The following is a 12500-nucleotide window of genomic DNA, read 5'->3' on the forward strand; positions in this document are numbered from 1 at the left end:
GTTTTTTTTGTTTTGTTTTCCGGGGAGGGGATTTTCATTCTTTTGGAACTATTTTATACGTTAACGGTTATGTGAATAACAAAGCATTTTGATAGTAAGGTAAAACAGCCTTACGAAGATTTTAAGTGTCGGTCAAGACTTCATATGTTACAGAACAAATCTTGAGCTTGACAGCTGGTCACATGTAATATCCCACATTTAATTCCTTGTTTTGTTTACTCATTGCAGTTCATATGACTGTATCTTATGAATAATGTTATCGCCACACCAAATTGTCATGCCCTCCCCCCTCTCCTTTTTCTACCTGTTGTAATGGATGTCACTGTACAGTTTGTGTAATGTTTCAGTAATTTTTTTTTTTTTTTTTTTCCTTTTTTATAAATTTCGATGTTCGGTTGCGATGCCAGTTTTATTTTTTGGCCTTTGTGTCACAGGATTCACAATAACTCTATATCAGTTTTGAATATTATTTAGGTCTTTTTGTTACATAACCGGGTTGAATTGTGAGGTTTACAGATGTGACATTTGGTGCTGTTGAAAGATTAATTGAGGTTCTCCTATTATCAGAGTTTAATTTCCTGTATTGATTTATAGGCGCCCCCCCCCCCGATTCCCTTAAGTTTCCACACTCCCTCACTTTCCTCAATATTCACCCGCTTACGTGCTTAATTAAACCTTCTAAAAATCATTTCCGTGAACTCAAAAATTTAAAAAAAAATGTTTAGTTTTGAAAGTTACGCGGACAAAATCTCTTCCGTCTTCAAGTGTCTCATCACTGCTAAATGTAAAAGGGGCATCAGAAATCCTAAAAGCTATTCAAGTTGAAATACATTTTGATGAAGCCTTTTAATTCATTAATATTTTGAGAATATGCAGAGCAATTGCATACAACCCAAAAGTGCTGACATTTTTTTTTTTTTTTATATATATACATGTCAACCAAATTGGAAATCATATTTAGCCTTGAAACAGGAAGCCCATCATGAACTCTGCAAGAGTTTCACATCGAAAGCCGCCGAGCTGCACTCTGCCGCGACGAAATGACTTCCACAGCACCAAATGGCCTCGTAAACCTTTTTGATTTCTTTTTTTTTATTAGTATATTTGTATCTTCCCTCTTTCCCTTGTATTTACCCCTCTCTCTACCTCTGTCTTTCCATTTCTCTTGTATATAACCCCCACTGTTTTCAGACTTGTGAGTCTGTATGAACTCCTTTTATACCTCAACTTTAGAATTGTTCTAGAAAGAGTAAAACAAAAGGAAGAATATGACAAATTGTAGTGTTCTTATTAGAAAATTAATAAAAAACGATTTAGTGTGATTTTTTTTTTTTCAGTATTTGATTTCAGATTTTAGGAGTGTTTCATTTTATAATTTGTCACAAATGCTCTTGTGATAGTCAAATGTAATAAAAGGAGAGATTGCACCATCTAATGATTAATATGTGAATCTGTTAGCTCGGTGGAGACTTGAGGAAAACACGACTGTGAAATGACTTTCAGGCCTTTCTCTCCCCCCCCACCATTTTAATTCAATTCCAAAAAACAAACAAGGATGAGAGGAAATCGGCTGACGTCCGTCAGAAAACGAAATTGAACAATATAAATCCTGCTTGGACGACACTATTAGCGAGCTGCCGTCATACTCCGGGCACAGTCCAGCTGTCGTCGTCGTCGTCGTCGTCCTGGTCGTCCTGAGGCTTACGCGAGGTCTGATCTTCTGACTTCTGGACAGAGACGAGAGCTTCCTGTAGACAAAATAATGTACTCGTAAATAAAATGATTGATCACTCTGGAAAAAATGTAAAAACTTCAAAGCGCCGTTGACTGCCAAGATATCGAGCCAGATAAGACGGGAACATTTTGTTAGCGAAGCGTCGGTGTGTGCGGTTGAGTGAAACCTGTCGTGACTCGCTGACAGGAAATGAGACGAGGCAAAAACCGCTGGTGTTACAAAAGAGCGCTAATCAGAAGTTAGAGCTTTCCCCCTCAAGCTCGGTCACAGACGGGAAGTGGAAACCCATCTGCAAAGCGTTGAGATTTTTAGGTTTGTTTTTTTTTTGTTGTTTTTTTTTTCCTCTGCAGGACCTGCCAGCACCCCTCTGTATCAGTCACGTACGTCCCGAGTGAACGTACCTCCGGCAGCGGAGAGTCGATCTCGGCGGGCGAGGGTTTCCTCTTTTGAGCCGCTCCTCTCCAACACAGGCCGCACAGGATCCACTTGAAGGTCCGCCGCATCTCGTCGTCCCGCAGGGAGTAGATGATGGGATTGACCAGAGAGTTGCACTCCGCTATCACCAAGCAGTACTTCTCGAAGCTGTTGGCGGAGCTGTCTTTACCCAGCAGCCCGTCCAGTAAGAGCGTCATCAGGCCGGGCGTCCAGCAGATCACAAAGGCGCCTGCGGGGACGTGGATCGTTATCGAGGATAGGGGGAAGAGTCGTCAACAAATTCCCGTCCACCCGCCCGCGCCCGCGGTGATGTAACGTGACACCGGAGTCTTAAGTGCAGCCGCGCTGGGTCATACGTGCACCTTGATCGCTCAAGAGCGCGTTTAAGCACCACTTACAACAGCGTATAGTCACATGGGGAATCAACGCTCAAGATTATGAATGCGATTAGGATGTCCATGGAAAGACAAACGAAAGCTACAAAACGGGTTTACGGAAAAAGGGAAGATCACGGGGTAGCAAGTAGTAGAACGTGCTTCAGCTTCCGGAGCTACCGGCACCCCGGCCATAATTATACCTTCGCGTTTAGAGGAACCGTCTGGGTTGCTTTGCGTTTTGAAAGTGGTGAAGGGAATCTGGTAAAAGCCGGAAGGGCTCACTGAGAAAATGTGAAATCAAAGGCTGCTGACAAACATCCGGATGACCTTTTTAATATTTTGATGTACGGTCTTACGATCGCCGTTAATTGACTCGACTAACTGTTACCTTTGGCCCGGAAACGACACCCCAGCAGTTGAGCGTCACGCGCGCGAACAACTCACCCAGCACCATGGAGATGGTCTTCATCAGGTTGACGACGGTCTGGTCCTGCCCTATCGCCGAGCTGTGCCGAGAAGCGTAGCGGCTCTGGTATCTCACGTAGATGAAGATACGAGCGTACATGGCCACCATGATGAAGAAAGTGAGCAGGTTGAGAACTGCCCAGAAGATAAGGAAGCGGCGGCTGTAGAGGGGGGCGATGGTGGAGCAGTCCTCGAGATCACACTCGCAGTTCCAAAACATGGAGGGCACCAGGCCCATGACGATGGCCGCGGTCCAAATGCAGACTATCAGCAGCACCACGCGCCGCTTGGTCATGTTGCTGTGCAGCTGCATGGTGATGATGGTCTGGTGGCGCTCCACGGCGACGGCCAGGAGGTTGGCCACGGAGGCGGTCAGGCTAATGTCAACCAAAGCCCCGCGGATGTACCACTGCTCCTTGGTGAGCATTCGGGTCCAGGGGCCCGTGTTCAGCATCAGGTTGACGTAGGCGACGCCCGCGAACAGGTCGGCCGCCGCCATGTTGCCCAGCAGATAGTAGATGGGGAAGTGGAAGCGGCGGTTCATGAAGATGGCTACCATCACCATCAGGTTGGCCAGGACGACGATGACACATACCGTCAGGCCCAGCCCCATGATCACGAAGTCCTGCGGCGACCACTCCGCGCTGATCTTCTTACCCACCTGGTCGTAGAAGAAGGTGACGTTGTGGCTGTAGTCGCAGGCATTCGACGCGCTGCTCTCGGCCTTCATAACTGCCAGACACGAAGCAGAAAGCTGAGGATATTTTACTTGTTGTCTAAAGGAGGCGCAACAACAACAACAACAACAACAACAACAACGGGATGTCGAATACTCCATCGGTTAAGTGGAAAGCTCGCCCTTCAGTGTAAATTCATCTTGTGCGAGGAAACCACAGTAAACTTCCCCTCAAACATTGTACTTTTACAAAACTATTGCTATAATAACTCGAGCATCTAATTTGAGCTGCACTGAACATTTAATTCACTGTGACACATACTGAACTGTGTAGGTCAGACAGCATTGGCACAACCAGCGGAGTAAAAGTTCTAATACAGCAGCAATTGCAAGTAAACGTCTTGCATTAAAGATCCTATAAAAGTACAGAAGTATTATCCGACAAATGTAGGTAAAACATTTAAGTACAGGTTTGGTCCATCTCACCGATGCATTATTATATATATATATATATATGACAGATTTTTAACAGTGAAGCATCGGTGTGTAAGCAGCATGTTACTGTTGTAGCAGTTGGAGGGGGATCATTTATTAAAATGAAACTATTTAAAAAGTTTAGAGGAGAAAAAAATAATAATAAAAAAATCACCATTTGGTGGAATATTTAACCATTCAGACGTGAAATGTGACCCTGACTACACGCTGCTGTTGTTAAGATGTCAGAAGCCAAAAAGATTGGTTATCTTTCAGAACGTGTTGTAATTTAAAAGCTCGTTATAATATATACATTCTGTCAAATCTTTATCTTAAAAGTAACTGAATCTGTCACATAAATGTAGTACAATATTTCCCGCTGAAATGTGGATTGGAAGTATAAAGTAGCATCGAATGAAAACACTCAAGTGACTCAAAATGTGCTGAGTTACTTTCAACCACTGCATTTAAACACTACAGTTGTCAGAGTTTAGGATTGTACAGATAAACAGTCCTGCAAAGTTACTTTATGCAAACTCAGGCTACATACTTGAAAAGTGTAGGTGATTGACGTGATTGCCACCAAACGTTAGTGGAACGTTCTGTTCCATGACAAACTTTACCGAAATGTTCCGCTCCCTGACGAATATTGCCGAAACGCTCCGTTCCCTAACAAACGTTGTAAAACGCTTCGTTCCCAAACAAACCATTGCCGAAACGCTTCGTTCCCTAACAGAGCGTTGCCGAAACGCTCCGTTCCCTAACACACCGTTGCCGAAACGCTCCGTTCCCTAACAGAATGTTGCCGAAAACGCTTCGTTCCCTAACACACCGTTGCCGAAACTCTCCGTTCCCTAACACACCGTTGCCGAAACGCTCCGTTCCCTAACAGAACGTTGCCGAAAACGCTTCGTTCCCTAACACACCGTTGCCGAAACTCTCCGTTCCCTAACACACCGTTGCCGAAAACGCTCCGTTCCCTAACAGACCGTTGCCGAAAACGCTCCGTTCCCTAACAGACCGTTGCCGAAACGCTCCGTTCCCTAACAGACCGTTTCCAAAAACGCTCCGTTCCCTAACAGAGCGTTGCCGAAACGCTCCGTTCCCTAACAGACCGTTGCCGAAACCGTTTAACAGCCGTTTCCAAAACGCTCCGTTCCCTAACACACCGTTGCCGAAACGCTCCGTTCCCTAACAGACCGTTGCCGAAACGCTCCGTTCCCTAACAGACCGTTTCCAAAAACGCTCCGTTCCCTAACAGAGCGTTGCCGAAACGCTCCGTTCCCTAACAGACCGTTGCCGAAACGCTCCGTTCCCTAACAGACCGTTGCCGAAACGCTCCGTTCCCTAACGCACCGTTGCCGAAACGCTCCGTTCCCTAACAGAGCGTTGCCGAAACGCTCCGTTCCCTAACAGAGCGTTGCCGAAAACGCTCCGTTCCCTAACAGACCGTTTCCAAAAACGCTCCGTTCCCTAACAGACCGTTTCCAAAAACGCTTCGTTCCCTAACACACCGTTGCCGAAACGCTCCGTTCCCTAACAGAGCGTCGGTGAAACTGAAATGAATTAAATGAACTATTTTGAGTTGTTTTGTCTTTAAAAAAAAAAAAAAAAAGTAATAAGGAAACTAACTCTTACCTGAAACTCATAGATTTACGACGGAATTGAAACCTTCCACAGGTTTAGAGTTTCCTCCATTCAGATAGGCTCGAGATGATAGCTGCCATTAGAAGAAACAAAGTCTCTGAGCTGTTGTTTTTTTTACTGTTGTCGGTCCATGTCGTGGGACATTTTCCAAGTCGTCGGCTGTCTGAATCACTCTCACTCGAATCAGCTGGACCCGGCCGTCAGGTAGCCGTGCTGCCTTCACGGATGCCCCCCAAAAATCGGATAAAACAAACACACACACACACACACGCACACACCGTTTCCTTTCCTCGCTTCCTCTTTGGTGATCGAGACACGCTTCCTCTCAAGTGTTTTGGACGTTTTAAGTAGGCTACATTGGAAGAAAGGGCTCCCGAAGCAAAACGTGCAATAAGGAATAACACACACACACACACACACACACACACACACACACACACACAAAAACAACAACTTTGATAGGGCTGGTGAACCAGTTCCAGCTATTCCGGATCTTTGGATTGAGCTCCTTTAAAGAAAGAAGCCCATCTTGAGGTGTTCACCGCTATCCAGTGGTCGTAGTGAGACACTGCAGCACCACGCAGCCTGTGTATGTAAAATGTTTATTCTCTTTTGCTATATTATTTATTGTCCTATATCCATGTTAGGCCCACAAGGCAAGCTTCATTTTGCCACTATAGTTACGCAGCTTACTGCATTCATTCAGTTGATCTTTTATTGTGTTCGCAGATATTATTTTGCCACTTTTATATATATCTATATATATATATATATATATATATGTCACAAGATATTTAACAACGGCTAAAGCTACTTTGCACAGCAGGAATAATACAGATAGCTCATTTAGACGGATAATTGTTATGCTTTACAATTTGCAGTCATTTCTGTACTAATGTTAACAAAAATAAATAAATAAACACTTGGACTGGAAGTTAACACACCCAGCAAGCTGTTTTTCTTATTTTAAACGTTTTACCTGGAAGTCTTTAATGACGTGACACAATTCCTGTATTTTCCAACTCGATAAGGACAAGCATTGTAAGTGCACGTTTTCTCTGATCTTCCCAAATTATCCTCAAGACGAACAATTCAACTCGAAGTGTCGAAGGAGTTAAAAGTAAAACATTACTGATATCAACAAGTGCTGATATCATGGTGTTATTGTAAAACATAAAAAAGCAGAATAACAGGTGAAAAGCACAAAAAAAAAAAATAATAAGAACGGAGTGTGACTCGTCATGACTGGTGTCAACTGCAAAAAAAACAACCTAAAACTAAAACGAGAGACTGTGCCATATGAGAACGAGTGAGCTGCACACTCACTCCAAAAGGCGTTTCAAACACTTTTTTTTTGGGGGGGGGGGGGGGGGGGCAAGGACACACTGACAAGACAGAAATTCGTTTATTTTTTTATTTTCTATAAAAGAGATGAGTTTATTCAATGATCATAACAGACTTAATCAGAGACCTCGATAGACCACTCACATACCAAACGATAATCGAGGGAAATGTTTGAACAAAAGCCCCAGAACAGAACAAATGTAACACGAAATAAAATACCTGAATAAAGCAAACTCTGGGCTGAGCTGCGGGTCAGCACATTCTCTGAAGAACTCATGGCACGATATGTCCAAGTTATTGTGAGAAGATGAAGAAAGAAAAAAAAAAAAAAAAAAAAAGAAAAAGGGGCGAAAAAGGAATGAAGTTTTTTTTGTTGTTGTTTTTTTTGTGGTTTTTTTTTTGTGTTTTGTTTTTTTACCCTTTCAAAACCAAATAAAATTATATATTCATATATGGTGGACTTCATAGAAATGGAAAAGGTGGCTTAAGCACAGAAACAAGTTCTCCTGCTCATCTTTTTACTTCCTCATCAATAGAATGCTTATCTACATCGGGGTACATGCCTCACACGAGAGAAGAAAAAAAAAGAAAAAGAAGAAGAAGAAGAAGAAGAAGAAGAAGAAGAAGAAAAACAAAAAAGAAAGAACAAACACACAGTCACACGGCCGTCCAAATGTACACAGTCACGCTCACAGACCAGACAAACGCAAAGTATGGCAACGCTGAAACATCCCTACCTAAAAATCTGCTGATTGAACAAAATGAGAAAGTAGTTGTCAGGTGTGTACACTCATAGAAGTCCAGCTAAAACTAAATTTAAAACCCGAATATTGACAACGGGTAAAATATAAAACGCTGTCTTATCCTTTTTTTTTTTTTTTTTTTTTTTTTTTTTTTTTTTTTGGTAAGTATTTTTTGTTATTTTATACACAAACTCTTTCAAAAATCTCCCTCCCCGTTCAAATATTACACCTCCCTCCCATTCCTGACTCGCACCCGCGGTCCCTCCCATTTTAACCTCCCTCCCTCCCCCCCCCCCCCCCTTCAAAGTGTAATATAAGCCAACGAGAATTGCAATACAATACAGGCACTGGAGAAAAAAAAAAAAAAAAAAAAAAAAAAAACACCATAAGAGACGAGTAGAGAGGACGAGACGCGTTCAGAAATGCAGCCCGTCCCCGGTCCGACTGTGTCCCCGAGAACAGAATTAGAACTCACATCCACTATTATCAAACAAGAACGAAGATATAAATCAAAACTGTTTTTTCAGCATTTTTTCCCAACTTCTATAATCGTTTTGTCCTTTTTTTTGTTGTTGTTGTTGTTGTTGTTTTGTTTCCGTACTGTCGACGGTGAATTAAAAGACGATTTCGATGCGACTGGGAGCTCCTTCCGGTCCTCATCAATGATATATATATTTATATTTATATATATATCTATGTATATATATATATATATATATACATAGATATATATATATTTTTTTTTTACTAACCCGATTCAAGTAACGGCTACAGAAAGGTGGTAAGTGTTTTGTGTTATTCCCCTGATTGTCCCCTTGCCGCCTCCAGCAAATTTTTTTTGTTGACATTTTAAAATCGAATCGTTTAGCGTGCGCTCGGCGGGACCAGCAAGGGGCTTCGCTGATCCAGTAGTGTGACTGCCGCGAACCATCCGATGGTATGAACGTTTCCCGCGTGATGTCTCAAAGTGTAGTACAAATGGTGGTGTAGTGAAATCGTACTCCAAATAAAGCTGAGAAACAACCGGACCTTCCCGCTCTTCTTCTAACTGTTGTAGCTTTAAATGAAAGAAAAAATAAAATAAAATACAAGGCAAAATGAAAACTGATTCCGTCTTTGATAAATACTTGATAATGCATATATTCAGGTTGTTTTTTTTGTTGTTTTTTTTCTTTACTAGCCACCTACCATATTTTTTTTTTTAGGACAAGTAATTTAGCATAAAAGACATTGGGCTTGTTTGGCATAGATGTAGCTGGCGGAGTGTGTTGGTGTGAAGATTCAAAGAGCTAAAAGAGGAGAAAAAAAAAACAACAAAAAAACAGTTATTGTAGTATAAGAAAATACTTCTTTACAGTAGATAGTAGATGATGGAAAGAACAAAAAAAAAAAAAAGGGTCTGCACTGCTTTTAGTCCTGTTTGTAAATGTTACTGGTTTGTCCGTGCGTGCAGGCCACAAAACATCATGGTCTGTTTAGGAAAAAGATGTGTAAGGCAAACTGTACCTTCTCTGCTGAGAAATATACATGATTTACAGTATGGAAGGTGCCCCCACAACCATTTCACGTGTTCACTTACAACAACAACAACAACAACAACAAAAAAACAATTAAAAAAAAAACAACAAAAAAACCCAACTGAACCTAAAAACACCAGTCTTCTTCAGACACCTGGCAGTTTCGAAATGCCTCTGCGCAGACTGTCAGTACATTATCAGAGCATTTTCAGAGTCACTGGGATGTCTTTACTCTCGCAGTTATCTCGCGGTGCCCGCGCACTCCTACAAAAGGCAACTGTGCCAGCAGGGGGGGGGGGGCTCCTCTTTCCTCCTCCTCTTTCCTCCTCCTCCTCTTTCCTCCTTGTCGCGAGTATCTCGGGCAGGAAATTCTAAACTCCCAGGAAATGACGTCCCAAACGACGAGGCCGTCCCCGACGTGCCTCGTGTGTTCTGTCCGCAGGGGAGGGTGGGGTGGGGGGGGGGGGGGGGGGGGGCGAAACGCGCCGCTGCCGCCCGTCCGGCGTCCGTACCGTCCATACGTCCGTACGTCCGTCTCAAAACGGGGCCCGTCACGCACGCCTACGGTCCGTGTCCCTCCGTGGTGCACGGTCGCCACGTCGTACTTCAGAGGAAGTTTTTACATCGTCCAATTTTTTTTTTTTTTTTTCCACTTTTTTCTCTTTTCTTTTTTTTTCTTTTTTCTTTTTTCGCCGTTCCGTTTCGGTCGCTCTTCTCCTCAGAACAGGTTCTCTTCGAAGATAGCCATTAAGTCACTTTGGAAATTCATGTCAATCGTCGCCGCCATCTGCGGAGAGAAAAGGAACAACTCGTCATCACTTTCACACTCATCGCTGCCGAGGTCGCACCCCGAGAGAGGTCGTGGGGAATTTGATCCCGACAGTTACGAAAGGTAAATACGACGTGTAATTTCTTATGGCTGCCGTTTGCGCCGAAGCCGAGCTCTTTATCTCGGGAGGTGCAAAGTTCGGACGGCTCCCTGGGCCCCCCCGCGAGCCGCGTCGGCGTCGTAAAAGCCGTCGACGGCCGCTCCCGATTGGGGGCGGGTCACGTACGTCGGCTAAAAAGCGCAGGCGGCCTCGGCGTTAAATAAACACAACGGACAGAAAAAGAGCGTTCGGACAGTCGCCTCACCGCTTCTCGCCTCCTCCTCTCCTGCTCCCGGCGGCGTGCCAGCTCCCTCTGTTGGTCCAGTGGGTTTTGTGTGGAGGGCTGAGGGGGCGTCGGGGGCTGAGGAGGCTGCTGGATGGCAGCCGGCTGAGGCTCCGGCTGCACCGGCTGCTGCTGCTGCTGTTGCTGCTGCTGCTGCTGCTGTTGTTGTTGTTGTTGTTGTTGTTGCTGTTGTTGTTGTTGTTGTTGTGAAGGGGCTTGGATGCTGCTGCTGCTGCTGCTGCTGCTCGAGGCGCCTGCGAGGCTCCTCGTGCACCCTCCGGCTCGGCTCCATGACGTCCTCTTCATCCCGACCTCTGGAAAGCATTCGGACCGATAATTCATACCAGGAGAAAAAAAAAAAAAAAAAAAGAACGTTTCATATCGCCGAAGGGGGTTTCACACATCTGCATAAGAGAAGTCCTCTCTGCTACATCTGGGGCCCTCCTGGATGTCTCGCGGGGGGAAACCAGTTTTATACAATTTTTTTTTTTTTTTAAATCGAGAGAAAGAAGATGGCAGATGATTACAACATGCGTACGTACGGCGCCGGCGTTTCACGGCGAGAGAACTCGATCCCGGTTTCTAAACGTCAGGCGTGCTAAGAGATTTTAACGCTTCTGAGCGGAGCCTTTTCTGGTTGGTCAGAGATCAGATGCACGTACAGCCTTCCTGGTGACACTACGGGACGACCGACGGGCAGAAAATGTCTAAAATTGTATCATAATCCTGTTTAATTGTAACATCTGAATCAATCCCTCCCACCACAAACTTTATTCTCTGTGGCTGGTGTGATCCTGCAGAACGGCCACCAGAGGGCAGATTATATCACAGCATAATCCACTTCCCCCCCCTTGACCCCTCCCATTTCTTTTTAACCACCAAGCAGCCCAAACAAATATGTAGAGGCAGGCATCAAAGAGCCTTTTGTTTTTGTTTTGTTTTGCATAAAATGTATTACTGGAGCCGTTTCTTGAACATTGTTTGTGTCAATTCTATTCGTTTAAATGAAGAAGCGACCAGGCAGGCGCCTGTCAGGTTGTTTTATATGTTCAAAACAACACAGAACTCTTTTTCTGGCCTACGTTGCTGTAAATAGACACGCGCGTGGCGCGACACCTTCTTCCATGTCGCAGATTTATGACGCGGATATACAAATCGTCTCCCGATTCATCTCCCCCTTTGACGGTCTTACCGCAGCTTGTCCTGCTCTCTGCGCAGCCGGTCTTTCTCCGCCTGCTCGGCTTGGGCCTTCAGGGCCTTCTCCCTCTCCTCTTTCTCCCGGGCGGCACGACGGAACTGCTCGAAACTGTCGCTCGAGGACTTCACCGCCGACAACGGCGTGGACGTGGACTTCTGCGCCAGGCTGGCCCAGGAGCCCATGTTCTTCAGTTTCACATCCTGAGGACACCAGAAATGTACAGGCGGGAAGGACGGAGGGCTCCATTAATGATCAATCGCGGATCGAATAAAAAAAAAACAAAAAAAAACAACAACAACAAAAATAAAACTCTTGCACCCACCTGAACCTTTTTCGGGGCCACGGGGGCCTTGGACTCCTGCTTGAACTTATCTTTGTCCTGAAGGGAGGGGGGCGGCCCACCGGGCTCGGAGGAGCGGATGACGGGCCGAGAGCTGTCCATGGACTTCACATCTGTTCAACACAAGTGCAAACACGAGCGCGAGTCAGTATCTTACGAAGCTGCTTCTTCTTTTTTTTTTGGGAGCATTTTAAGTCGGAGGGAAAAACGAGAAGCGGAGGAGTTCTCACTCTGTTGGCCGTGGCCCGGTTGGAGAGGCTTGTTGTCGGGATGCTTGTGGTGATCCGGTCTCATCGCAGGGTTGAACGGCTCCCCTCTCATCGCTGGTGATGGAGGAAGTTTCTCCTCCTTCAGCGCAACTTGGCTCCCGGGGGCCCTCTGCTGCACGGCAAGCAAA

At 44.9% G+C, this 12500-nt stretch overlaps 2 protein-coding genes across 3 annotated transcripts in view; both read right to left on the reverse strand.

Moving 5' to 3' along the window:
• Positions 1 to 1483: 1483 nt before the first annotated feature.
• On the reverse strand, positions 1484 to 6199 carry lpar2a (lysophosphatidic acid receptor 2a). Of its 2 annotated transcripts, XM_069703022.1 has the most exons (4): positions 5801 to 6199; positions 2992 to 3744; positions 2137 to 2399; positions 1484 to 1748 (listed from the first exon to the last, which is right to left on the reverse strand). In XM_069703022.1, exons 2-4 carry the CDS (start codon positions 3740 to 3742, stop codon positions 1641 to 1643), a joined length of 1122 nt encoding a protein of 373 aa, XP_069559123.1. In that variant the 5' UTR covers positions 3743 to 3744; positions 5801 to 6199; the 3' UTR covers positions 1484 to 1640. The 2 variants fall into 2 exon arrangements, with proteins under 2 accessions (XP_069559123.1, XP_069559124.1); XM_069703023.1 differs by lacking the exon at positions 2137 to 2399.
• Positions 6200 to 7199: 1000 nt separating this feature from the next.
• brd4 (bromodomain containing 4) overlaps positions 7200 to 12500 on the reverse strand; it is a 21705-nt gene continuing 16404 nt past the window's right edge. The window contains exons 15-19 of the mRNA XM_069703018.1: positions 12334 to 12481; positions 12086 to 12216; positions 11758 to 11963; positions 10548 to 10879; positions 7200 to 10200 (exon numbers count right to left, since the gene is read on the reverse strand). Of these exons, the coding sequence (XP_069559119.1) occupies positions 10184 to 10200; positions 10548 to 10879; positions 11758 to 11963; positions 12086 to 12216; positions 12334 to 12481 (834 nt within the window). The 3' untranslated portion in view covers positions 7200 to 10183. The remainder of the gene's footprint in view (positions 10201 to 10547; positions 10880 to 11757; positions 11964 to 12085; positions 12217 to 12333; positions 12482 to 12500) is intronic.

The sequence above is a fragment of the Brachyistius frenatus genome, unplaced genomic scaffold (genome assembly GCF_029030835.1).
Source record: "Brachyistius frenatus isolate BFR_SWC_R1_liver_20210118 unplaced genomic scaffold, ASM2903083v1 Contig_43, whole genome shotgun sequence".
Lineage (NCBI taxonomy): Eukaryota > Metazoa > Chordata > Actinopteri > Embiotocidae > Brachyistius > Brachyistius frenatus.

Bases quoted from the DNA above. Each gene is read 5' to 3' on its own strand.
- lpar2a (XM_069703022.1), bottom strand. From the start codon at position 3,742: ATGAAGGCCGAGAGCAGCGCGTCGAATGCCTGCGACTACAGCCACAAC. The intron at 2,400-2,991 runs GTGAGTTGTTCG...ACGTCCCCGCAG, and splicing joins GACCATCTCCATGGTGCTGG to GCGCCTTTGTGATCTGCTGG. The intron at 1,749-2,136 runs GTACGTTCACTC...TTTTGTCTACAG, and splicing joins TCGACTCTCCGCTGCCGGAG to GAAGCTCTCGTCTCTGTCCA.